The sequence below is a fragment of the Eucalyptus grandis genome, chromosome 8 (assembly GCF_016545825.1).
Source record: "Eucalyptus grandis isolate ANBG69807.140 chromosome 8, ASM1654582v1, whole genome shotgun sequence".
NCBI lineage: Eukaryota > Viridiplantae > Streptophyta > Magnoliopsida > Myrtales > Myrtaceae > Eucalyptus > Eucalyptus grandis.
Window position 1 is genome coordinate 73218952 of NC_052619.1, and position 24463 is coordinate 73243414.

General features: G+C 38.5%; 3 protein-coding genes across 3 annotated transcripts; 1 reads left to right on the plus strand and 2 right to left on the minus strand.

The window, feature by feature from the left end:
* The first annotated feature begins 1050 nt into the window (after positions 1-1050).
* LOC108958099 (nucleolar protein 3-like) lies at positions 1051-1494 on the plus strand. The gene has a single exon (XM_018869993.2). It carries the CDS (start codon positions 1051-1053, stop codon positions 1492-1494), a length of 444 nt encoding a protein of 147 aa, XP_018725538.2.
* A 5387-nt stretch (positions 1495-6881) lies between these two features.
* Positions 6882-10514, minus strand: LOC120286090 (amino acid permease 4-like). Its single transcript, XM_039299438.1, has 6 exons — positions 9482-10514; positions 9017-9250; positions 8496-8589; positions 8149-8363; positions 7898-8037; positions 6882-7798 (listed from the first exon to the last, which is right to left on the minus strand). The coding sequence occupies exons 1-6, from the start codon at positions 9615-9617 to the stop codon at positions 7145-7147; spliced, it is 1473 nt and encodes a 490-aa protein (XP_039155372.1). The 5' UTR covers positions 9618-10514; the 3' UTR covers positions 6882-7144.
* Positions 10515-13203: 2689 nt separating this feature from the next.
* Positions 13204-14663, minus strand: LOC120286585. Its single transcript, XM_039298869.1, has 4 exons — positions 14584-14663; positions 14268-14411; positions 13952-14095; positions 13204-13466 (listed from the first exon to the last, which is right to left on the minus strand). The coding sequence occupies exons 1-4, from the start codon at positions 14644-14646 to the stop codon at positions 13296-13298; spliced, it is 522 nt and encodes a 173-aa protein (XP_039154803.1). The 5' UTR covers positions 14647-14663; the 3' UTR covers positions 13204-13295.
* Between the last annotated feature and the right edge of the window lie 9800 nt (positions 14664-24463).

The following is a 24463-nucleotide window of genomic DNA, read 5'->3' on the forward strand; positions in this document are numbered from 1 at the left end:
TTTATTCGAGCTTTAATTTGTGCTGAATTGATTTAATTGTGATTTTAGGATTTATTTCCTAAATTAATAAATTTTGGTAATTAATTGGATAATTACCAGGCGTCGGTTTATAGCGCCAAAAATCTATTTTGGGACTGCCAAAAATAGTGGGAGGTTCAAAAGTGAAAACCTTGTATTTTGGCTAAGGCCAGCCGTATACCCACATACGTGTATTTTTATCGAGAATAATAAAAATGACAAATTGATTGTACGATCAAAATGACATATTATACTGGCTCGATGACTCTATATGTCATCTTGGAGAAAGAACGATATATTGATAAAAGTGGTAAATTGATGTACAGTCTGAATGTTATATTATACTGACTCGACGACTTTATAGGTTGTCTTAGAGAGTGAATGGTATGCAATGTCGACTCGGTGACTCTATAGATCATCTTGGAGAATGGACGACATACCATAACGGCTCGGTGACTCTATATGTCATCTTGGAGAATGTACGTTATGTTTTATATACTCAGTGACTCTATATGTCATCTCGGACAATGAATATTATAATATACTAGCTCGATAACTCGATAGGTTATCTTGGAGAATGAATAGTATATTATAGTGGCTCGGTGACTTAGTTTGTCATTTCGGAGAACGAATATTATAACATACTGGCTCGGTAACTTGATATGTTATCTTGGAGAATGGATAGTATTGAATGAAATGACCGGGGAGTGATATGAGTGACATGTAATTGACTAGCTCGATTGATCGATGTTTCGATGTGTGGTGATTGATTAGGTGCCTATTCGAACTGTGTTGTATTGTAGGTGGAATCTGAGGTTAAGGTAAGTCCTCTGACCCGTGTTATGCATAGGCAGCCTTTATGACGTATTGGCCTTCTAATCGAGTCTTAAGGGGTAGAACTCACTGAGACGTCGTCTCACCCCATTGTGGAATAACATTTCAGGCCCCTAGATGGCAGCACCTCCATCTCCTCATCCTCCCATGCATTTTGGTATACCCTAAGATATTACGAAGATAGGATACAACTTCCATATGCATAACCATCCCGAAGGACCGAAGTACATATTGATCAAGTCCACTGTCTGGGTTGATGTGAGTAAACTTGATAAGGTGCCCCACGAGTATCGGTCGTGGTACCATCACTACCATGATGGGCGAAGAGAGGGTCCCATGCCAAAAAGTGATGTGCCTTTATATGTGTTGGAAGAGATGTACAGAGAAGGGACGACAAATCCTAAGGATGGATTGGTAGTAAATGTAAAGGATCCCAAGCTCGGCGATCCAGAGTCTCCATTATACTCCAACGTGGATTCCAGCTGGAGCATCGAAGAACGAGTGGTCATTAATTCAGAGGATGATCCAGAGGAGGAACCTGATGAGGAGAATGATCCAGAGGGGGAGCCTGAAGAGGACTCAGAGGATGATTCAGAGGAGGATCCCGAGGACGATCCAAAGTATGACCCGGATGAGGACTAAGGCCCCATCCTATTTTGCAAACCCCGAGATGTATACTGATGCGTGATAGACCAGACTTTTGTGAATAATATTGTAATATATACTATGAGAGTTGCTTAGTATAAAAGTGTGGTTGTGGTTTTTCATGTTGAAAAATATGGCCCTACTTTTCTATCTCATTGTTTTATTATCTGGAAATTTTCTATATGCTTTCGCATGCGTATTAAAAAGGAATGGGTCAGCTATCCGTCTTGGGATGTCGCTATTATATCGACCAGATAAGAGATGAGTGCGTGCTTGAGGATCGAGACGTGACAATTTCATTCCGAAGACTTAGGGTATAAGAAAGATTTTACATCTTGCTGAAGATTACACATGAGCTAGTCAAAACCAAGGTTTTGGTTTAGATATTCATTTATGACACGATGACGTTCTGAAATTTACTACTTTCAACGAGCATAGTCTTCTATCTTCGTTCCCTTGAGGATAGCTACAGACTTGCGCAATTGATTTTCACTTGGGGCTTTGCCATTAAACTTGGTTTCCAGCTTCTAGTGAACTTCCTCCAATCTCCTTTCAATTGCCACCTTTTGTTTCTCAAGAGTATACTCCTTCCTTTCAAGGTCAGCAATTTCATTCATGTTAACTTGCAGAGATCAATGATCTTGTTTTACCTATTATTCTGCCTCTTTCACTTGATTACTTAGCTCAAAAGGAGGTTCTTTAAGAACAATTAACATTGTGAACTGAGTCCGGTTCTGATGATAAGTATCAAAAATAGATGAGAACCTATTATAGAAATCCTTGAGCCCTGACTTAAGGCTTGGAGGCAGAAGATCACCAATATCATCTTTGTTCAATTCACCCATCAATGACTTAAGCTAAGAATGGGTGGGCCGACTGCTCATCATCATGATATACCAACACTTGAGAGGAACATAAATTGTGCTAGCTTGTCCTTTAGACTATCAAGTTTGACCACTTATGAGGAAACTCCTGAGGTCAAATCACCAGTATCAACAACTAGGACACGAACGACTTCATCCAAAGCACTGATAGTATTGGCCAGAATAACTAGAGAAGTCTTGTTCTCTTTGTGGATGAATGACAGCAAGAATGGAAAGAGGAACTTGTGGCAGAGTGACATTAGCTGTCGAAGATGCAATGGTTGGTGGAGATTGAGGGATAGATACTGTCATATTGAAAGAAGTAAAGATAAAAGTTAGTTCATTTACTAAAACAGAGTAAGGAGACCTTATACATACCAAGCTCCATAACAATATCTTCGATCAAAGGCTAAGTAGAAGTATGCTAGGTTGATTCCTTGCCACTAGTTGATGCATTAATAGCTGTCATGTCAAATAATGTCAACACCTAAAAGCATAATAAGCAAACAAAGATATGACAGAAAAGAGAAAAACACTTGCCATGAATTGCTAGAGGAACAGAGGTAAGCACAACCCCAGCATTCCCAAGAGTTAAAAGGTGAGCTTCTGTACCCTGGAAATCTTCTATTGAGGCCTTAAGTGGACCATTGAAGTTATTAGGTTCATTTGGAGACATGTGGCTATCTTCTATTGGAATTAAGGCCACATCTTCAGCCATTAGTCGAGGTTATTTCCTCATCGAAAGGGGAGAAGTATCCTTTTTTTTTTTTTTTATTGAGTTGAGATATTATAACACCAACAGGCGTATCTAGATAGCAAAGGAAGAAGAGTTAGCAAAAATATAGGAGAATTAGAGGAGATTAATCGATTATACCTTTGATAGTCCAAGCAGACGCCTAACTAGCCTTTCTCCGTAATCCTCCTCCTATGGTTCTTCTTCTTCCTCTTCTAGATCTTCTTGCTCTAGCCCCGGATCCTCTCCTGGATTTTCTTGCTCTAGATCCTCTTGCCACGACGAAGCTGGTATATGAACGTCGGTCCCTTCGAAGCCCCAATTCTAAGTGTTGTCGATATGATTGGAGGACCAAGTTCAAGAGGATATTCCAACACTAATTTGCCTTTCTTAGTTGTTTCAATCGACTGGGACGGCATTGCTTTATTCGATTGAAAACAATCTTGATGGCTTCTTCATATGGGATTGCAAATGTGAAAGAGACCTACTAGCTAGTATATCCCGCTATAACTCCCGGAGAAATTGAAAAAACTTCCAAATTTGGAGAAAATCGGCCCCATATTGTCACAATTATCTAATAGCAATAGACAAAGGGCTTGCGTTTTTTATAGTTGTAATTTTTTTTTTTTTTTGTTCATCAAAGGATACTTCATGAAATAAGCAATTGGCATTAGTATAACCCGATGAAGACCAAACTACTTGGCACAGTACTGCGAAGAATAGGCTTCCAACCCATGGTAGAATCTTTCCTTTTTATAGAGCCGTATCGGAAGGTCAAATGGAGACAACCAAAATGTATCGAAGTCATCTAGGTGCTGAATCTTTGCAGAAAAAAGGTAGTAGAACTCGAAAGCTTCATAAGGGAAGAGTTCAACATGAGCATGGTCAAAATTTAGAATCTCCTGGAGGTAGTAAAGAAAAGGAGAAGTGTCATCAAGAACCTTTCTAGGAGATAAGGTGAGTAGTCAGTAACATAGACTTTGAGGTTTTGGCTACATGGATTTCGACGATGGGCTGAACGGAAGAGCACGAGGAATTCTACTGAATAAGAAAGGAAAATAAAGAGCCATTCATACTTTTAAAATCCAGAATAAACCAGCTAGAACTTTGGTCTCTTTCGGCATCATCGAAATGACAACATAGGTAAGACTCCTATACAAGATGGCTAAGACAAGCGGGCCAAGAGCTACTTTCTTTCCTCCCACAAGATTGGCAAGAAGTCTAAAGAAATCCTTTGAGACTTTTTGGGATGGATTAAAGAATACATATTTCAACAGCGAATAAAGTAAGAAAGTAGTTTGTTCTTTGAAGAGACTAGGACCTGAGGTTTTATGGTACTCATCAAAAAAAGTTCCATAAGTGAGGACACCATTAAAAATGGAAAAGTCCTCAAGAGCTTCGATTTCATCTACAAAAATATCATCTAGAACAAACCCAAATATAGTGAATATGCCTAAAAGGGTCACAGACACGGGTCCCCAAGGAAAAAAGAAACAATTGATAGATGGGGATGAGAAGCAGACATAAAAAGCCACTCTCTATTTAGATCATGGGACAACATGCTAACCTCTACTACCATCTCGATGCCCGCATTCATCCATGTCAACTAGGTTGGCAAATCATCCTATAATTGAAATACCAGGCGTGGAAATTCTCTTCAAATAAAGGAAAGCTTCGAAACTTGCTAGGAGCAAATGTCCAGATATCCTTGATAGAAGAGTACTAAATTGAAAGTTTCTCATTCCACATGGTTGGGAAACAAGGTTTGAGAGGCAGTGGAGCATGGTTATTGTCCAAAAGGGCAAGCCCAAGAAGCAACAAATTTGTATGCTGCTCTTCTACAACGCTCAAAAGTTGAAATCGACAATAACTGGCTTCCTTGATGTAAAGAAAGCAGTCAAAGTTCGAAATATAGGATTTAGGTTCGAATTTGGGAGCTTCGATCACCATGAAAAGCTTACAAGTAGTATGAAGGATTTAGGATTTAAGGAATAAGACAAAAGTACAAAAGAGAAGATGAGGCGTATTCTTCTATTGGGAGTAGGAGACAACAATTCAAAAATTAAAAATATTTGTCAAAAACCGAAGCGACGTGTCAAGATGCAATGAGAGCCATTGATTCGTATCAACTGCTAATATGTTAGAAAATAGAAAGGTATAATGATCATCCATAACAGACCATGCACAGAAAGAGATATTTTCTTTAAAATAAATAAATCCATATGTTGATACTCAAAAATACTACTACAAGCACGTGCTGGTCATGAGGGACAAAAAACTATAAACTTGCCCTTGATGGCGATATATGGGCCATAATCTACATTGGCCCAACCTATAAATGGTTATGAAAATAAAGGATAGCCAAAGACTTTTAGAAACCTTGGGCTAAATTTCGACAAACAAAAAAGCAAAGACAAATAATTCCATGATGAAGCAGTTGGTTACCATGTGTCGAAGCCAAGGGTCACTAATGAAGATACAACATTGACAGTGGAAAAAGGCGGGAATAGTTAAAATGGCACCAAACTCAAAAGGAGCAGTTAATGCCTACTAAACAAGCCGTGAGAATGTTGTCAAAGAGGTCAGAAACTAAATATGGATAAGGCAGTTCAGCATAGAAAGTTGAGCGACTCTTGAGGAGAAAGTAATCGACCATTGACGGTTACCAGATCAGCCTATAAATACCACAAGCAATCCAACAAAGAACCCCCTAAACAACACACAAAATTACTTTATCTTGCACTTATCCTTACTTAGTTTAGCTTAGTTATAGCTTAAGATTTCCGTCGTAAATTCAATTCCAGCGAGTATCTATATCCCGAGCAGTACTATTAATTAAATTTCAGTGCTAACCCACTATCTAGCATTGTCGATTAGATTCCGACATTGTGTCCTCGTACTCGTCTATGAGTAGTGTGTACTAAGTGTTGTTTTCACTATCCAGCATCGTTGATCAGATTTTGACATTACGTCCTCATACACATCTAGGAGCAGTGTGTATTAAGTGTTGTTTTCATTGTCTAGTATCATCGATTAGATTCCAACGTTATGTCCTCATATCCATCTAGGAGAAGCGTCTAGTAGGTGTTATCCTTATTATCCAACACCGTTGATTAGATTTCCTTGAACTTAGTAGAGAGTAGTGCTTTCTAGGCATTTTGTTAGTATCCAGCATTGTCGAAGTACCTTTAATATTGTATAAACTACTTTAATTTTAATTGGTTTTTATTATTACGTTAAAGTAAGTTTAGATGATATTACCGGTTAGCTTTCAACATTGACCATCGTTGATATTAAGCTCGTGTTAAGATAGCGACTTCTTTGAATTTGAGATTATAAGATGTATAGTCTCATTCGCATTTGACCATCTTTGTCCAAAACTAACACAAAACCTGAATCTCTTTTAATAAAAGTCAAAATATAACACTTGATGAAAGACATTTCGTTATAAAATCCAAAACTGACGAAATAACTACTATCGCAATATTAACGAGCCAATCAATGTAACTCATTTGCGATGTTTGCGTGGGTTTATGCCCTTTATCATCGATACTTCGTTTGGAGTTTTCATCTTTCTATTTTTAAGAAGTACTGTCCAACAGGAAAAAAAATCACTTTTTTTCTTTGAATATTGTTATCCATACATCTCCTCTTTGTCATCTTCCCAAAAAAAAAAATATACAACTCTTTCAAATTATGAGATTTCGATTAATTACCTTTGATTACGTGATAATAATATGAGACCTTCGTTATTCATATCACAATTCCCTCACTCATGTTAATCTTGGGAGGCCGGCACACCTATTACCACATGAATGGAGCCTAACCCAATGTACATGAACGTGGTGACTTAAACCGAAATTTTCAGATTTTTTTTCTTTTAAAACAAAAGGACAATGTGCGACCATCACTTGCATAAAAAGCAAATATTCCTATGCAATGGATATAAGATACAGAGTTCGTAATTCCATACGAAACAATGAAACTTGAAACTTCCATGATAGTAATTTTTTCTTCTGAAATGGCCGATCAACCAAAGGTCCATGCACTTTTAGTAGCTCATCCCGAATGGCCGATTAGCCTTAAGGTCGTCCTTAAGTTGGGGGATCGAACCCACAGTTGCCATGATCGATATCACAAGACAGGTCATGCTCAGCATTTGCAGGTATACCCATTTACGGCTCCATCTGTCAATTGATTTCTGTCTAATATACATCTCGACGGGAAAATAGACCATTAAAGGCCAAAATCCCAAGCTGATGATATCCACAACTTCGTTGAAGACGAACGGCACTAGCATCGATATCACAGTGGTCAGGATCACGAAAACCGTCCTCCAAACAAGCCTAAAGAGATTCATGTTGTATTGGCCCAAGCCCGGTACCGGGATCTTTATCTCTTTAGCGATGAGCTCACTACCACGCCATCTCTGATCGGCCCATTTTTCGACGAAGGCAAATATCGGCTGGCTGTTTACTTGGTAAGCTCCAACGAGATTGATCACCATAGCAGCGTTGGAAATATCGAGAAGCCAGAATGGCTTGTAAAAAGCCAATTCCATCAGAAAATTTATTGGAGTGGCCTCTCCGAAAGCAGCATACCCAATGCAGCCACATAGCATGTAGATAGTCGTCATCACTGCGGTGCTCCGAGAAATGGCCTTCTTCATGGTCTTTGCTTCTGATGGCGGAGATCCGATGGTGTCCTGACAAAGATAAAAGGAAAAACAAGGTAGTTCCTGTCTGTTCTATCCACTCTTAACCATTTCCTTAGTTTTTGAACTGATGGAATCATATTTTAGTACCTGAGTTTCAATGAGGATCTGAGAAAATGAGTACGCATTTGCGATACCTCTAACAGCTCGGAGGATCCTCCATACCTTTTGGGTTTCAGTCCCATCTCCAACGCTTATTACTCTAAAACTACCCTTGAAACTTCCAGTATCTGCTCATCAAGAAAAAAAAATTGCTGGAAACAACTTCTTATTTATGGTATTGGCAATATAATCTCTTGAATTTGATGGCCATCTGTCTTGAGAAAAGAATAAATCTGTACCTACAACTTGGGCAATTCCTAGGCCAAGACCAATTAAAGAGTAAGTGACGAACATGACAGCAGCCACAACAGAAATCCACCGTATTTGATCGAAATCTGGAATCTGGGACAGCAGAATCTCTGTGACGGCGATGATGATCATATATGGATTGCTTAAAATGTAGCACCGGTTCTCCCAGTTACTCTCGTGGGAGCAATTCATATATTTTATTGCCCTTTTTTTGGAAAGAGGGAACATGTATAAGATTGAATTAACCAGGTTATATCAGAAACCGTAGAACAAGAAGTTCATTGTGATCTGCTAAATAAAATTTGTTAAGAGTTTGGGCAAGTAGAATTGCACTCACATCATGCAGAGAGATGCTTCGACGATACAGCTAATGGCGTTTCCGAATAGGGTTATATATTGAAGAAAACCACATGCTTTTACTTTGGCTCCACCTGAGAATAAACCTTGAAGATGTTAATATTATAAGGCTTTGTTTGTTTTGCGGAAAATGAATAATCTTAGAAAACATTTTCCTAAAAAATAATCGCATGTATCAATTGATTTAGTTAGTTAATAGAAAATGTTTTCATTATCAACAACAATTTGTGTCTAAATATTTTCGTGGACAATGAAAATATTTTTCGTTTATTTACTTTTATAAGCAATACAAATAATCATTTTTAGGAAAATGTAGTCCAAATCATTTATTTTTGCCATGAAACAAACGGAGCCTAAGAATGTAGACTCACAATTATCATCTAATTAAAAGTTTCGTGACTCATTTTGCTGTACATTTGGAAGCACATGGTAATGGGAAATTTAATCAAAGTACGGCCGTCAAATAGTTAGAAGCAACAACATGATGATAGAGTACCTTACCAAGAATCGAGTGAACGGAGTCCACATAGGTGGAGTTACGATGACCATTGTCAGGGTCGCCGGTGCGGTAACAATCAGAGAGGAAGCAAGAGGTGTAGTAGCCCACAAGGGAGAAGAATAGGATCACAGCAGGGCCCGCAATCCAACCCAGCTGAGCAATGTCCCATGCCAGCGAAAGCACTCCTGTTCCTACCATCACTACTATTATGTTTGCACTGGCCGTCCATACGTTCCCTGATCGGTCAACCGATAAAGTCTGATTAACTCTTTACAATTGGAAAACTTCGATTGTCTCTTAAGTTAGTTATCCAATAATTAATGAAGGAATTACACTTGAATTAAAACATATCAAACTCTTACTCATAGTACAAAAAATGTATATTTTGTAAGGCTGATGTAACAAACTTGAAGTAAACAAGTATCAAAGAACTAGACAATATAGTATAAGAAGATAAGGTTGATTACCGGTTCTTTTGCGGCTGCCTTCGTCGTCAGAGCGTCTGGAGACACACGGAGGCAGCATTTCAATGGACATGTCACCAATTTGGTGGCGGCGGTGCTGGTGGTTATGGTCGTTATTGGTGGCAGCATTCTCACCCATCTTTAATGTCCCCCGAAAAAAGAAGTTTAACAGCAATTGTCAGTAAGTTGTGTGTTTGGATATTAAATTATGTCTTGCCGAGTGAAAAGAACTTCAAAATTATTCATCCATCAGAAGCCATGTTGTTTCAATCTGGGTTTGTCCAGTTATACCGGCAAGTTTAATTAAAACTAATAGAATCAAAATCGGTGGAAAGTCGGTGTTTCTTTGACTCTGAGATTGCTTTGTGTTTTGTGCACCCACCTGAAAACCAAGAGATGGTTGCGCCAAACATGTGAATGTATGGAAGTGTAGTTGGGAGAGAAACAGTAGTACTTAGAATGGAGGGAGAAGAAGGATTGAAGTGTGGGTACTTCAATGTGCGGACTTAGGATTCGTGGAAGATATTAAAGTAATGTTCAGCATCACTTCAATTATGTGATTTTAACGTAAACAGGAAATTTATGAAATGCAAGTGATATAAAAATACTGTGTATCGAACTCATATTAATCGAATGCATAAAATGATTTCTTTTGCATTGATGGTTAAATTCGTCTGTCAAAGAGTATGCTTTCTTATTGTTCTTCTTTCGCTGACAATGGAAAAAAAAAATGCTAAATGGCTATTTTAAGTGATTGTATGAAATTTTACACTATAGGAGAAAAGGATATCCATCCACAAGGTGGCCCGCTCGTTGAATGATATTTGCAAATAAAATTTAGTAGAAATTATTATTCTTCTCATTCCTTTAAGAGGAGAACCATTGGTTGCATTACATCATTAAAAAAAGCTTTGAAAGTAAATTATAAGGAAAGAAAAGGAATAAGCAAAGAACTCACGTGACAGGAGGACCCGACGAGTATGTCATTGGGGCATACTCTTCAATCATATGTCAACCTCTTCAATCCCACTCTTCCTCTTTCAGTCATCTCTCTCTCTCTCTCTCTCTCTCTCTCTCTCTCTCAAAAAACACTCACCATGTGAAATTTGGCATGTGTTCTAAGTTTACTAGAGCTCATTCACTAAGTCATTTTCATTATATTATTATGGCTTCTAAAGTAAAAGAAAGAAATCCACGGATAAAGGAAGAGCTGATTGCATATTATCAGCTTGGATGGAGTAATTGGGAACGAAAAGTTTGAATGATTATGAGTAAAAAGAAAAGAAAGGACCGTAAGTGACTGGATTATGATAATATTTAGATATTAGCGAGGAAAAGGAAAGGAAAAACAATGCATAATGACATAAATATCCTTCATGGATTTCCCATTATATGTAAAATGAAAGAACAAGTGAGCAGGAAAAAAATTATTTTATTAATACACAAATCCGTTATAAATGTAATTTGTTTATGAAATTAACCAGATCATTTCTTTTTGCTCTCCTAATCCCTCTTAATTCTTTTCATCCGTTTGTTTCCCTCCATCCAAACACGACTGTAATTTGAGAACTATTTCCCTTCCCGCATAATCCCTCCTGATCTTAAGAGTGTTAGAGCATATATTAAAGACCTAAGGACCACGCATGGGACATAGGTGCAAGGTCGCATAACAGTTTCACCGGTTTCCTCCTTCGCTTCCCTTAAATATTTGACGCTTATTTGAGCATATAAACGTTCACATGCAGTCTTGAGTGTGATCCAAAACAACACAGAAAATGCGAAATGGTTTTGATCACTTGATGGGAGTAGAACGGAAATGCCAAGGGCATTTGAGGTTATTGTATAGGGTGGTTATACGGCATACATATACACAGCAAAACAGAACATAGCTCAAGAATCTTGAACAATGGAAAGAAACGATCGTAAGGCCATGAAACAACAAATTGATCATCACTATCATTAATAAGAACAAATTAACGAGAGTGAGCACTAATTATATAGAGTTAATACAAACAAAAATCCAAACTGATACACTAGCTACAAACTTATTCAAGACTATTTTTTTTTTTTTTTTGGGTAAAGAATCCAAGACTAATTTTTTTACTACTAAAAGCTCTAAATCAGTGTACACGTGATATATTTACTCTCCATTAGCTTTCATTAAATATTGTCATTGAATTGCTGACTTGGATGCCACATGTACTTGACGTGGATCAATTAATGGGCTAACACCACAAAAAATCATAAATTGGTGCACTTGTTACAAATGTCCCACAAACTGATACACCTTTGATAAATTTACTCAAAAATAATTTATGGGTCACAAAAAATCTCAAACTAGTATACATATAATACATTTACCCTTTGTTAGTTTCCACCAAATTTTACTGTTAAATTTAGCAAGAACTATATATCATCTTCCTCTTCATCGAGTCTTTAATCGTTGCCTTTGTCTAAGGTCATGGAAATTGCAAACACCATTTAGGGAGAACTCTTTAGCGACATTTTTAGTAACTATAGTTGTGCTCTTGACAAAATGGCTCAACCAAGTACCGTATATGGCCTAATTACTACCTAATGAGAATCTCGTGTAAGAACATTAACGATGGACTAAACCTTTGTAGGTTTTCCATCCGTCTGTTTCTCTCCATCTAAACATGATTGTATTTTTTGGAACTATGTTTCTTCCCTCCTAATCCCTCCTAACAAACATAATGTTGGAGCATATTCTAAAGACCAAAGGACCACACTTGGGACACAAATATGAAGTCATAAAATAGTTTCACCTGTTCCATCCTTTCTTGCTTCACTTACTAAGATATTTAGAGCTTATTCGAGTATATAAACGTCAGCTGTACTACTGTAGCCATAAGTGTGGTCCTAAACGATCAATAAAAGGGAAAGTCATATTGATTGAAGTAGAATTTCTTCATGAATATGCCAATTGGATGAGCGGATCAAGTCTGATAAACAGGCTCTTAAAAGATGAATTGGTTTTGATCACTGGATGGGAGTGCAGAGGAAATGCCAAGTGCATTTGAGGTAATCATATAGAGTGGTTATACTGCAAAACATATACATGGCAAAACAGAACGTTGCTCAAGAATCCTGAGTAATGGAAGGAAACTGGTTGCAAGGCCATGAGACACCAAATTTATCATGACTATCAAGAATAAGAACGAATTAACAAGAGCGGGCACTAATTACATATAGGAGAAAAGAGTAAGTAGCTAGCGTAAGGATCTTCTCCGTTTTCACATTCACTCTCCCGTAAGAGGTACCAATGCTCGTTTCTCGTCCGTATATGTTATTGCACTGGATTGGATGTTCGAACTTCAAAGCCAGTGCAAACTATAAACTACTTGCCGACCATTGCTTCGTTTCCTCTTTCCTATTGTTATTACTATTTGTTTTTCATTTACCTATTATTTTTTAAACTTTAATCACAACTTGAGAAAGATGAAACCTGTGACTTGAGGAACTGTCATATTAGTTAAAGACCAAAAAAAGTACCAAAAAAAGTCCTAAATTAATTGCATTGATATCATATCGGTTCTAAACCTTTCAATTTGACCAATTTAGTTATATATCTTGTCACATTGGTAACAATTGAACTCATCTAGCCAATTTAGGCTAGAAATTACCGACATGGGGAAACTAAATTCTATCTTTAATGTCCCCCCAAAGAAAAGAAGGAAATAGCAATTTTTAGTAAGTCGTGTACGTGGAAACTAAGTTCTGTCTTGCCAAATGAAAAGTCCTTCAGACTTGTTCATCCATCAGAGACCATGTCTTGTCAATTGGATTTTGTCTAAATCTACTTGAAAGTTTGATTAATACTCACCGAATCCGAATCAATGGAAAGTGTGTGTTTACTCTGAGATCCAAAGTCACTCTGAGGAAGCATTTCACTGGAGATGTCACCAGCTTGGTGGTGGTCCTCTTGGTTGTTCTCGATGGCAGCATTGTCAACCATCTTTAATGTCCCCTAAAGAAAACCAAAAAAGAAGGAAATAGCAATTGTTATTAAGTCTCATGTGTGGAAACTAAATCCTGTCTTGCCAAATGAAAGGACCTTCAAACTTATTCATCCACCAGAGACCATGTCCTTTCAACTGGTTTTTGTCTAAAGCTACATAAAAGTTTGATTATCACTCACCAAATCAGAATCAATGGAAAGTATGTGTTTACTGTGAGATCCAGAGTCACTCTGAGGAAGTATTTCACTGGAGATGTCACCAGCTTGGTGGTGGTGGTTTTGTTGTTCTCGATGGCAGCATTGTCAACCATCCTTAATGTCCCCTAAAGAAAACGAAAAAAGAAGGAAATAGCAATTGTTAGGAAGTCTTGTGTGGGGAAACTAAATCCTGTCTTCCCAAATGAAAGGACCTTCAAACTTATTCATCCATCAGAGACCATGTCCTTTCAACTGGTTTTTGTCTAAAGCTACATGAAAGTTTGATTAACACTCACCAAATCAGAATCAATGGAAAGTGTGTGTTTACTGTGAGATCCAGAGTCACTCTGAGGAAGTATTTCACTGGAGATGTCACCAGCTTGGTGGTGGTGGTTTTTGTTGTTCTCGATGGCAGCATTGTCAACCATCCTTAATGTCCCCTAAAGAAAACGAAAAAAAGAAGGAAATAGCAATTGTTAGTAAGTCTTGTGTGGGGAAACTAAAGCCTGTCTTGCCAAATGAAAGGACCTTCAAATTTATTCATCCATCAGAGACCATGTCCTTTCAACTGGGTTTTGACTAGTTATAATTAAAAGTTTGATTAACACTCACCGAATCAAAATCAGTGGAAAGTGTGTGTTTACTCTGAGATCCGGAGTCACTTTGAGGAAGCATGTCACTGGAGATGTCACCAACTAGGTGGTGGTGGTTTTGGTTGCTCTCGGTGGCAGCGTTGTCAACCATCTTTAATGTCCCCTAAAGAAAACAATTTAAGAAAAAAAGAGAAGGAAATAGCAATTGTTAGTAAGTGGCGCGTGTGGAAACTAAATTGTGTTCAGCCAAATGAAAGGACCTTCAAACTTGTTCATCCATAAGAGACCATGTTGGGATTTGTCTAGTTTTACTTGAAAGTTTAATTGACACTCACCGAATAAAAATTAGTGGAAAGTGCGGGTTTACTCTGAGATCCGGAGTCACCCTGTGGAAGCATTTCACTAGAGATGTCACCAACTTGGTGCTGATAGTTTTGGTTGTTCTCGGTGGCAGCTTTATCAACCATCTTTAATGTCTCCTGAAGAAAACAAAAAAGGAGGAGGAAATAGTATTTGTTTGTAAGTCGTGTGTGTGGAAACTAAGGGCATGTTCGTTAAAATGTGTTTATGTTCCTCGGAATAACTATTTTTTGTTCTTTTGTTCCGGGGAATGAAAAAGGAATAGAAACCTATTTGGTAAAACTTTTGTTCTCGGGAACCAAAAATGTTTTTTTTTCCCAGGAATAGATTTAGAACAAAAATAAGAAATAATAATAATAAAAAAACTTCTTATTCCGGGAAACAATTTCTAGAATCTATTTTTCTCTCTTCTCTCTTCTTCTCTTTTCTTCTTCTTCTTCTTCCCGGAGTCACCGAGCCACGGTGAGGCTCATCGACCCGAGCCTCACTGCTCACCTGGCGGTGGCCCGGCGAGGCTGAGCCTCCCCCAGCGTTTAAAAGACACACCTAGTTGTGTAGGGCACTTCCTCACACCTAGTTGTGTAGTGGCTAATTCTCCCACAAGAGTGGCAATAATAAGGGAGTCGTTCATACTTAAAATCGACCCAAAATTGATCATCTTCAAAGTTCACCACAACCCCTGATTATAGAGGTTATGATAATTCCATAAGCACCCGTACCCTTCCAACTTTGCACAAGTTGCCCCCTTTCGGTTCTATCTTCACCTCCAGAATTTTACCCATTATTGATGCCACTTCAAGCAGTGCATTCTCAGTAATTCGAATTAGAGGCAAGCCAAGTACTTGCATCCGAAAGGCACAATGAGTGAATTCATGACAGCGGATTGGCAGCTTAGGGTTTAGTTGTTGGAGGATAAGCAAGTTATTTGAGAAAGACCATGGGCTAGCTTCCAGTACTTTTCTCTTCTCCAAATCCGAGCTAAATGTGCATGAGAATAAGCCTGGTTCCATTTGGTCACAAACCACGTTCTCTATTTTCCATGCCCTTTTCATGGTTAGTAGGAATGCTTGGAAGTTAACATTAGGTCTTGAGTGTAGTTTCCCCAACAAGGTAGGGTTGCATTCTCGCAATTTCTCCACAAGAATTTTCTCATGCACTCTGACTATAACATCTTCAGACCACATTCTTCCCATTCTTCTACGAAGTGCAGCAAGCCTAAGTTCCTTTTCCGACTCTCTGTCCGTGGTCGACTCTGTCTTACCATTATAGGACATGCCCGAGCAATGAATCAAAATTGGAAGGCTGAGCAAGAAATAGACATGAAGAACAGCGTGAGAGAAGCTAACCACCAAGTCAAGACACCACGGAGCTTGCAGAATTGCAGAACAAGGGGAAAAAAAGGATGACAGGTACTTTATTTTCAGCTTGTAAAGGACAAGTAAGGGTTATGGCTCGTGCATGAAGGGAGCTCTATGAACGGCTTCAGCAACTAGAAGAGGTAGGGTCCACAACTTTAGGTTTAGTTTGGATTGGGGCTAGGGATAAACTGCGTCGGGTATTGGGCATGAAGTATGGTGCGAGTGAGGATAAATGAATTTCTTCATGGTACAGGATTGGAGGAAAATGGAGGATGTTGGACCATGAATGATATACGGATGTGGCGTTCCAAGATGAAACAGAATGGTAAGGGGGATTGATTTTGGAAGAGGCTCCATGAGTAGGGTATTAGAGAAAACTTCTTTACTGTTTTGAAGTCGACAAAACCTTTCCAAAAAGTCTAGTCTGAAGACTTCCAGACTCAAGTGTCATAGTCTAAAGAACTCCAGACTCTAGTGCCAAAGTCTGAAGACCGCCAGACTTTAGATTCGAAGTGTGCCCTCACTAACAGTTTCCAAACTGAAGAATGAAGACTTATCCAAATGCAAGAATATCTTTACTTTTCAAGGAATCATTTCATATGGCTTATGGATGATCTTATGGCTGGATATAACATCTACTTGATTGATTATCCTTATTAAAATCAATTCCGATCATCAAATCTTTTGAAAGACGAAGCAAACTTGGAAGATTCTATTTATGGAAACCAAGATCCTGATTGTATGGGCGAACAAGATTGACGGGTGATGAACAACTAGAGATCTCCTTGATTGATTCTGTCCAACAGGTAAATTGGAATAATTCCTTTGAAAAGTGCCAACGGTCGTGAAGGCATGAAGGAGTATATAAGGTGGACTCTCTAGTTGTTTGAAAGAGTGTGAAAGAAAAATTTTAAAGTCTGAAGCTTTATAGTTCCTTGCTATTTCATTCACTAAGCTCAAAGTTGCATACAAAAGAGAAAAACACATAGTGAGACTTTGTGAGAGACCAGTAGAGGTTCTTCACTGAGAAGTCGAGACAGGAAGATTGTAAAATCTCTTTTGATTCTTAGTGGAATCCAGCTAATAGGCTGTCAACGCAAGAGAGTGGATGTAGGCTTGATCTAAGCTGAACCACTATAAACATTGTGTTCCTATTCTCTTTCATGAACTCCTTACCTTTATTCGTAGCCTTATTTAATTATTTAAAGCTGATTATATTCTTAAGTCTGTTATCTTCTAAAAGGCAAATTATTTTTACTAAATCTTGCTAAAAATTTTATTCACACCTATTCACCCCCCTCTAGGTGTTCATACTAGCCCTTTCACAAGGGAGAACTATTACCATGGATAGGGAATACTACACCAAGAGAGAGATGAAACCATTCTCGAAGAAGAGAGAAACCCGACCTCCATATTGACACTCAGTTTGAATGGAGTAATTAGTGGGGTAAAGAAGAGATTTAATTAATTATGAGTAAAAATGAAAGAAAGGATTTGAAATGATTGGGTTATAATTTTGTTTGCACGCTAGGAGAAAAAAAGAAAGGAATATAACGTATTATGATATAAATAGGATTTCTAGATGGATGTAAAATAAAAGAGAAAGTGAGAGTGAATAATAAATTTATCAATTTATATACAAATACCTCCAATACTTAAAATGAACATATAATTTACTAGACCACTTCCTTCTAGTCTCTCTTAGAACCATTTCCCTCCCTTCATAATCCTTCCTAATCCTGTAGTGTTGGAGCATATATTGAAGACCAAAGGACACCACATGAGACATAGATACAGAGTTATAAAGCTCCCTCCTTTCTTGCTTCACTTAGCAAGATAATTACAGCTTAGTTGACCATATAAACGTTCACATGTGGCCATAAGCGGGGTCCGAAACATGTAAAAGGCAAAGCGACATGATTTTAATCACTTGATGGGAGTACGAAGAAAATGGCAAGTGCATTTGAGGTCATCATATAGAGTCGTTATACTGCATATACATACACAGCAAAACAGAACCTTGCTCAAAATTCTTGAGCATTGGAAAGAAACAATAGAGGCCACAAAACCCCATATTTATCATCATGATCATTGACAAGAACAAATTAACAAGAGGGAGCACTAGTTAGATATGACACTTACCTTAACAACTTGCAACCTTTCCCTCAATCAAAGGCAATCAAAGAGGAAGAAAAAGAATGATTCACAGAGTGGGATCTATCATAAAAGGAAGAAAACAAAGACGGGTTCAGAAAAGCAATAGCAGCAACTCTCCATGCTAGGAACATTCAAGCTGATATATAGAGGAGAAAAGAGTAAACCACTAGTGTAGAAATCTTCTCGTTTTCACACTAATTGCCGCGTGCAAGAAACTTCCCCGATGTTAACAAGAGTCCGCGTTTGTTGTTGCTTTTGATAGCATTTTCAAAGCAGGTGCAAACTATTAAAGTATTTGCGGACCCCTACCTTTATTTCTTATTATCATTATTTTTCCTTTTATTTTTCTTTTTTTCATTTTTTGAAACTTTGACCGTTTGTTGAGGAAGATATAATGTGCGACTTATGATACCGTCATATTAGTTAAAAAGTCGGTGCTAAAAACCACGTCTCTAAGTCAAGACGCAACATCATCCATTGCATATAGATGCTAAAATAAAATCCTCTGGTTAGTAAGGCAATGAGAACTCTGTGCCTCAAGACACCTAAGGTCTCTTGATGTTGGATGCAGATTTAGAATTGTATGTGGAAAACTACAATACTTCATTACCACATCAGAAATTGCAGAAGGAATGAAAATATTTGTACCAAGGTGTTGGAATATAATACGCGAAAACGACAGGATCTTGCAATTTACGTCAACGTGAAATCGCAAGAAAAATAAACGAAAAATAATAAGAACACCAGAAATTTATATTGTTCGGTTCGAGTATCGGTACATACATCCACAGGGAGAGCTAGCAGTAAATAATCCACTATAATTGAATAATCAAATTTTATAATCGTTCGCATGCTCGAGTGTTTCCCACATCTAGATTTAACCACAAACCCAAAGTGTTTATAAATAAACAACTCACTTAGACATAAACTCACGGCACAAAAAAAAAAAAAAAAAACACCTTACGTTCAAGCTCAAGCAAAACGTTCTATGTACTCCAAATAGAACGTCTGATTGTTCTTCTTCGTACTCCGTTGTTCTTCTTTTCTCTGTGTGCAGTGCTCCACGGCTTCTCGCGGCACACCTAATAAAGAACCCACGTTAGGGTTCAATATGTGTGCCCAACTAGTCAACTTTTAACATGGGCCCACCACCTTTTATTTACTTCAACATGGAAGTGGGACGCTGCAGAGAGAAAAATCACTTTCTTTCTTTCGTAGCCTTTTTTATATTGTGTGTGCCCAAAAGTCAAAGTCTTGACTTTTGGGCCCCACGAGCATAACAACTTTCAGCTTCTGCAGGCCTTTTTTTTATTCTATCTTTATTTTCTCTTTTGTAATCCTTCGTACAGTCCCACGAACTTTCTTGTGTTAACCGAAAACATTCAAGACCCAAAAAAAAAAAAAAAAAAAAAAATTTGAATTTCTTTCTTGTGCATAATCTTGAATATTATCTTCACAATCAAATAATAAAAATTTTATCCAAGCAAATCGCGTTTTGCAAACGCTTAAACTAGAAATATAATTTAACAATTCTCCACCTTAGCTCAATGTTTAAAGCCAAGTTATAATGCCCATCATCCATGCTACTCTCCCAACACCTCGACGGGCACTCACTCTCCACAAACGCCAATAGAGCTCAAGCAGAGTTTGAGCTTCGCCAAAGGAACAAACTTATTCATCATGTCTGCCGAGTTATCTGCTGTAGCAATCTTTTTAACAATAACATTACCCTTAGCTAAGACATCTCGAATGAAGTGGTACCTAATGTTGATATACTTCGTTCGCTCGTGATAAACTGGATTATACACCAAATATATTGCACATAGATTATCACAGTGTATATTCACACATTTGCTATTCTAACCCAAAGTCCGAGAGCAAACTTTGTAACCATATCGCCTCTTTCGCTACAAAGGTTAGTGCCATGTACTCTGCTTCAGTCGAAGATAAGGCAATATGATCATGTAAGGACGATTTCCAACTAACTGTACCACCCGCTAGCGTAAACACGTACCCTGCTAAAAACTTGTGATCATCCAAATCATCGGTGTCATCCAAATCCACAAAATTAGTGGTCTCATTGCTAATGATGTCCCTTCGATACACTATACTCACGTCTGTTGTCCCCTTCAAATATTTAAGGATCCACTTCATAGCTTCCCAATGAGCTTTACCAGGACACTTCATATAACGACTAACCACGCTTACAGCTTGTGAAATATCAGGCCTAGTACACAAAATAGCATATATAATATTACCCACGGCACTAGAATAAGAAACATGAGATATATGCTCCTCCTCCTCCTCAGTCTGCAGTGATAATTTATCTGAAAATTTTAAGTGGTTCGCTAAAGGTGTACTTAAAGAATTTTGCTAACTGCATATTAAAACATGCTGTGATCTTCTCAATATATTTCTTCTGAGATAGACGTAAAACTCTTGCAGTCCTGTCACGCAAAATCTCCATACCCAATATTTTCTTTGCAGTACCTAAATCTTTTATCTCAAATTCAACATTTAACCGCCTCTTCAGCACATTAATATCAAACATATTTTTAGTTGTTATCAGCATATCATCAACATATAAGAGTAGATAAATCAAAGAACCATTCTCCAATCTCCATATGACTTTTTGAATAGTTTTGACTAGCCATAAAAGCATCAAAATGTTTATACCACTGTCTAGGAGACTGTGTTTGCCCATACAAAGATTTCTTCAACAAGCAAACATAATCTTCCTTACCCAGAATAGCAAATTCCTCTGGCTGCCTCATGTAAATATGCTCCTCCAACTCACTGTGAAAAAACGCAGTTTTCACATCTAGCTGCTCTAGCTCGAGATCCTACAAAGCAACTAAGACAAGTAAAACACAAATAGAAGTATGTCTTACCACAAAAGAGAACACCTCATTGTAGTTAATGCCCTTACGTTGTGTTATATCATTTCGCCACAAGTCTCGCCTCATACCTCACTGCCTCGACACTAGGAATGCCCTCTTTCCGTTTAAAGACCCATTTACTTCCGACAATCTTTTGGCTCTTGGGTACTTTGACCAGCTCCAATGTCTGATTACAATGGAGTGATTCCATCTCTTCACTCATAGCCCCTAGCCACTCCGATGACTCCAAACTAGCCATCGCCTACAGATAATGCATAAGCAATATCTGTATAACCATAACGTACTAATGATTTAATTTGCCTTCTCTGTCTATCTACGGCTATAGTGTGCTGCGGTTTTGCTGGTTGTTCACTATCACCAACTTTAGGAACTGCGGCCTCATCTGCAATCTTAACTTCAGTTACCTTTGAGGACTCTGGAGTCTCCCCCTAAAGCTCCACTTCACTAATGACACTATGATATGTCTTCTCTGTTGGTTGTGTCTTAGAACCTCTCTGTTGAAGCATTGCAGTCTCGTCGAAGATCACATCTTTGCTGATTAGAAAACCGGGTGATCTAGGATCGATGCACCACAGCTAGTAAGCTTTCATCACATGTGCATAAACCAGAAATATGCACTTATTCGCCCTCGGCTCATGTGACATCCTGAACTTCGAGTCCTCTAAGGGATGAATGGATGTGAATTTCAGCAATGCATTGTTCGTTGATCTCACTCAGAATTGATCACTCTTGAGATACTAACCTTGAGGGAAAAGGTTAATGAGGAAAGAACTTGTACAACTACAGAAGTTGACCTGGGAAAACGACTTGACCGTGAGACTTGCATGAGGACGATCCTATAAATAGGCAAGCCGATTTCAGGGAATGACTAGAAGTCGATTCGCGAAAAGAACATAATGGAATGATGGGTGATTCCGTTTACTGTTATAGAGCCCACGAACGACCCTATGTCGATCCTCAATAACCATGTACTTTGAAATAAGAATCTATTATCCGCAAATTCATGTAGTCAAGGATGTCCATGTGTCGAGATGTCTTGAACGTGGTTTGGCACAAGTCGATTATGCGTGAATCTTCAAAACCACCTGTCAATTTGAGTTGTACCCAAAATGACATTAGCGCAAAATTGACATGGCATAAGAATCCAAGATTGGACTTTAAATTATCAGGAACATTTGGGACGGACTTTGGATGAAGCTACTTCGTCAGTCAATAGCGACGGTTAAGCCGAGTACTTGGAAAAGGGATTTTCGGACCAAGGAAGCGAGCCCATGAGGAAGTGAGCCGGGTCAAGCTAGTGTGGGCCTTAGGCCCAAGGTGGGATAGCCCATGATGGGCCCAAAGCAGGTAAGTGAGCCCATTGGGCCCAAACCAATTATTCATCTTCCAAGCCTATTACTTAACCTTAAGCCCATTTGAGCCCAACCAATTCCCGAGCCCGTTACTATTCATTTCCAAGACCATTTCTTAGGCCCGCCCATCATTTTTAGCCCAAGAGCTGATTGGGAATTTGTGCAATGTGGAAATGACCATTTTGCCCCTAAAAGCATGTGGATAAAGCAAAGGAAGAGAGAGAAGTTGAGGTCATCTTGCATGGGGACTTGAAGCAAGCCTTCAATGGCCTTCTTGGAGAGTGTAGCAGCCCTCACATCACTCTCTCTCTCCCCTCTTCAGCACCAAAAACCATCGGACTCTCTCTCCCCTTGTTTCTCCTTCTTCCAGTTTCTACTCCAACTAACCTTCTTGTGAAAACTTGAGTTGTTTTTTACCTTCCCGGATGAATCAGCCTTCGTGCCACCCACCAGCGTGTTCGAAGGCCCAAACCGTTAAGGAGGACCCGACCACTCGCCAAACGGAGCCGCCGGCTGACCCGTACGTTGGCTTGAAGTCGTCGGTCGCCAGTCCATTGGTCCACCTGCAACTTACAGCCTTTTGGCTCTTTTTCTTAACGGGTATTGGCCTTGCTTTTACCAAACACACTTCTTTTTCATGCCCCTTAATTTAGTCAGACTTTTTGTTCATTGAACTTTTGGAGCACTTATGACTTTCGAGATGCTTTTCACGTTTTCTCGTAAATGTCAATTGCATGTGGCCAATCTTTGTGTCTTACCCCAGAGAAGGGGATGCTCACTACTCAGGACTTAGAAATGAATAATCGGGCCTAAATTGGTTAAAGCAATGGATATCAGTGTTTGGGTAGAGAATGAAATGCTCTTCTTCACCTTGGAATGAGTCAAGCTCTAATGAGAATTCCTCTGAAGTTATCACCAGAAGATTGATGCAAGTGAAAGTAATATAATCTTTTTCAACCTTTCGCTCTACAACACGCTCATAACCTCCTATGCTGCCCTAATGTAGGGTCGTTCTTGTGACATCCTGAAATTCGACCCCGTTTTGATAAAGTGAAATGGGCATTTCGTCGATGTGCTTATAGTCCTTTTTCTCTGAGCTAATCACTCACGAGTTAACTAACCTATTGAGTGAAGCCGTTAAGGGATGTATCCGCGGTAAAAATCCCTTAAAGCTACTTAATTAGTTGGATTGGGCTAAAATCACGTCTAATCGATTCTAACCATGGAATTTAATTTGGTTTCGGGAATCGAATTTTTAGCGTGTCACAATTCATTTTTAGGATCCTGTTTCATCATCCGTCAATTTATTGACAAGTCCAAAATTTCGGGAAAGAAATTATCGAAGGAAAAATTGAAGACCGAAAGAAAATAGAAAGGGAAAGAGAAAAGAAAAAAATAAGAATAATATTATTATTTTATTTTATTTCTTTCTCTCCCTCTCTCTTCTTTTCTCTCTCTCTCTTTTCTCTCTTCCTCCAAGATAATTTGTTTTAAGCAAGATTAAAAATCTAAGCCACCGACTCGCATATAAAAAAAAAAAACCTAAGTCAAGAAAGATATTAAACAAGACATAAAGGCCTAAGTCCTCAAAGTCCCCAGCGGAGTCGCAAAGTCGTCGCGACCTCTTTTTTTTTTTCCGGCGCTCTAATCGGGTACGAGCGCCTAAGGAGGCTAATGGCTCGGCTAAATTTAATTATGCCCGGACTCTCCCAAGTCCACCAATTCACGACTTTAATAGTCTGAGTTTTTAACCCGTAAATCAATTTTTAAATTGGAGTCGCCACTAATCGATTTGGGGTGAGTCGATTAGAAACCCAAGCGAAGTATCGGGAGAAATACTCGCTCCTGCGCAACCAGAGAAATTAGGATCGGGGACTTCATTACACTAGTTAATCACTAATGCCCTTTCGGTACCTAATCTTGTTTAAACCCCGAGGTTTTGGATGTTCGAGGGATTTTCCATGCATTTTGGGAGGAAAAACATTTTTGAGTATTTTTCTCATTTTTGGACATAAAAGGGATTTTTTGGTATTTTTTAGAAAAGTACAAGTCTTTTTGGCTTTTTCTGAATTTTTTGGCTTTTTCATG

Excerpts from the sequence above, each read along its gene's own strand:
- LOC108958099 (XM_018869993.2), top strand. The coding sequence starts at position 1,051 with ATGCATAACCATCCCGAAGGACCGAAGTACATATTGATCAAGTCCACT.
- LOC120286090 (XM_039299438.1), bottom strand. The coding sequence starts at position 9,617 with ATGGGTGAGAATGCTGCCACCAATAACGACCATAACCACCAGCACCGC. Across the intron at positions 8,590-9,016 it reads CTCCGTTCACTCGATTCTTG|GTGGAGCCAAAGTAAAAGCA; the intron begins GTAAGGTACTCT and ends GTTTATTCTCAG. Across the intron at positions 7,799-7,897 it reads AGATCCTCATTGAAACTCAG|GACACCATCGGATCTCCGCC; the intron begins GTACTAAAATAT and ends TATCTTTGTCAG.
- LOC120286585 (XM_039298869.1), bottom strand. The coding sequence starts at position 14,646 with ATGCTTCCACAGGGTGACTCCGGATCTCAGAGTAAACCCGCACTTTCC. Across the intron at positions 14,096-14,267 it reads TTTCCACTGATTTTGATTCG|GGGACATTAAGGATGGTTGA; the intron begins GTGAGTGTTAAT and ends CGTTTTCTTTAG. Across the intron at positions 13,467-13,951 it reads TTTCCATTGATTCTGATTTG|GGGACATTAAAGATGGTTGA; the intron begins GTGAGTGTTAAT and ends GGTTTTCTTTAG.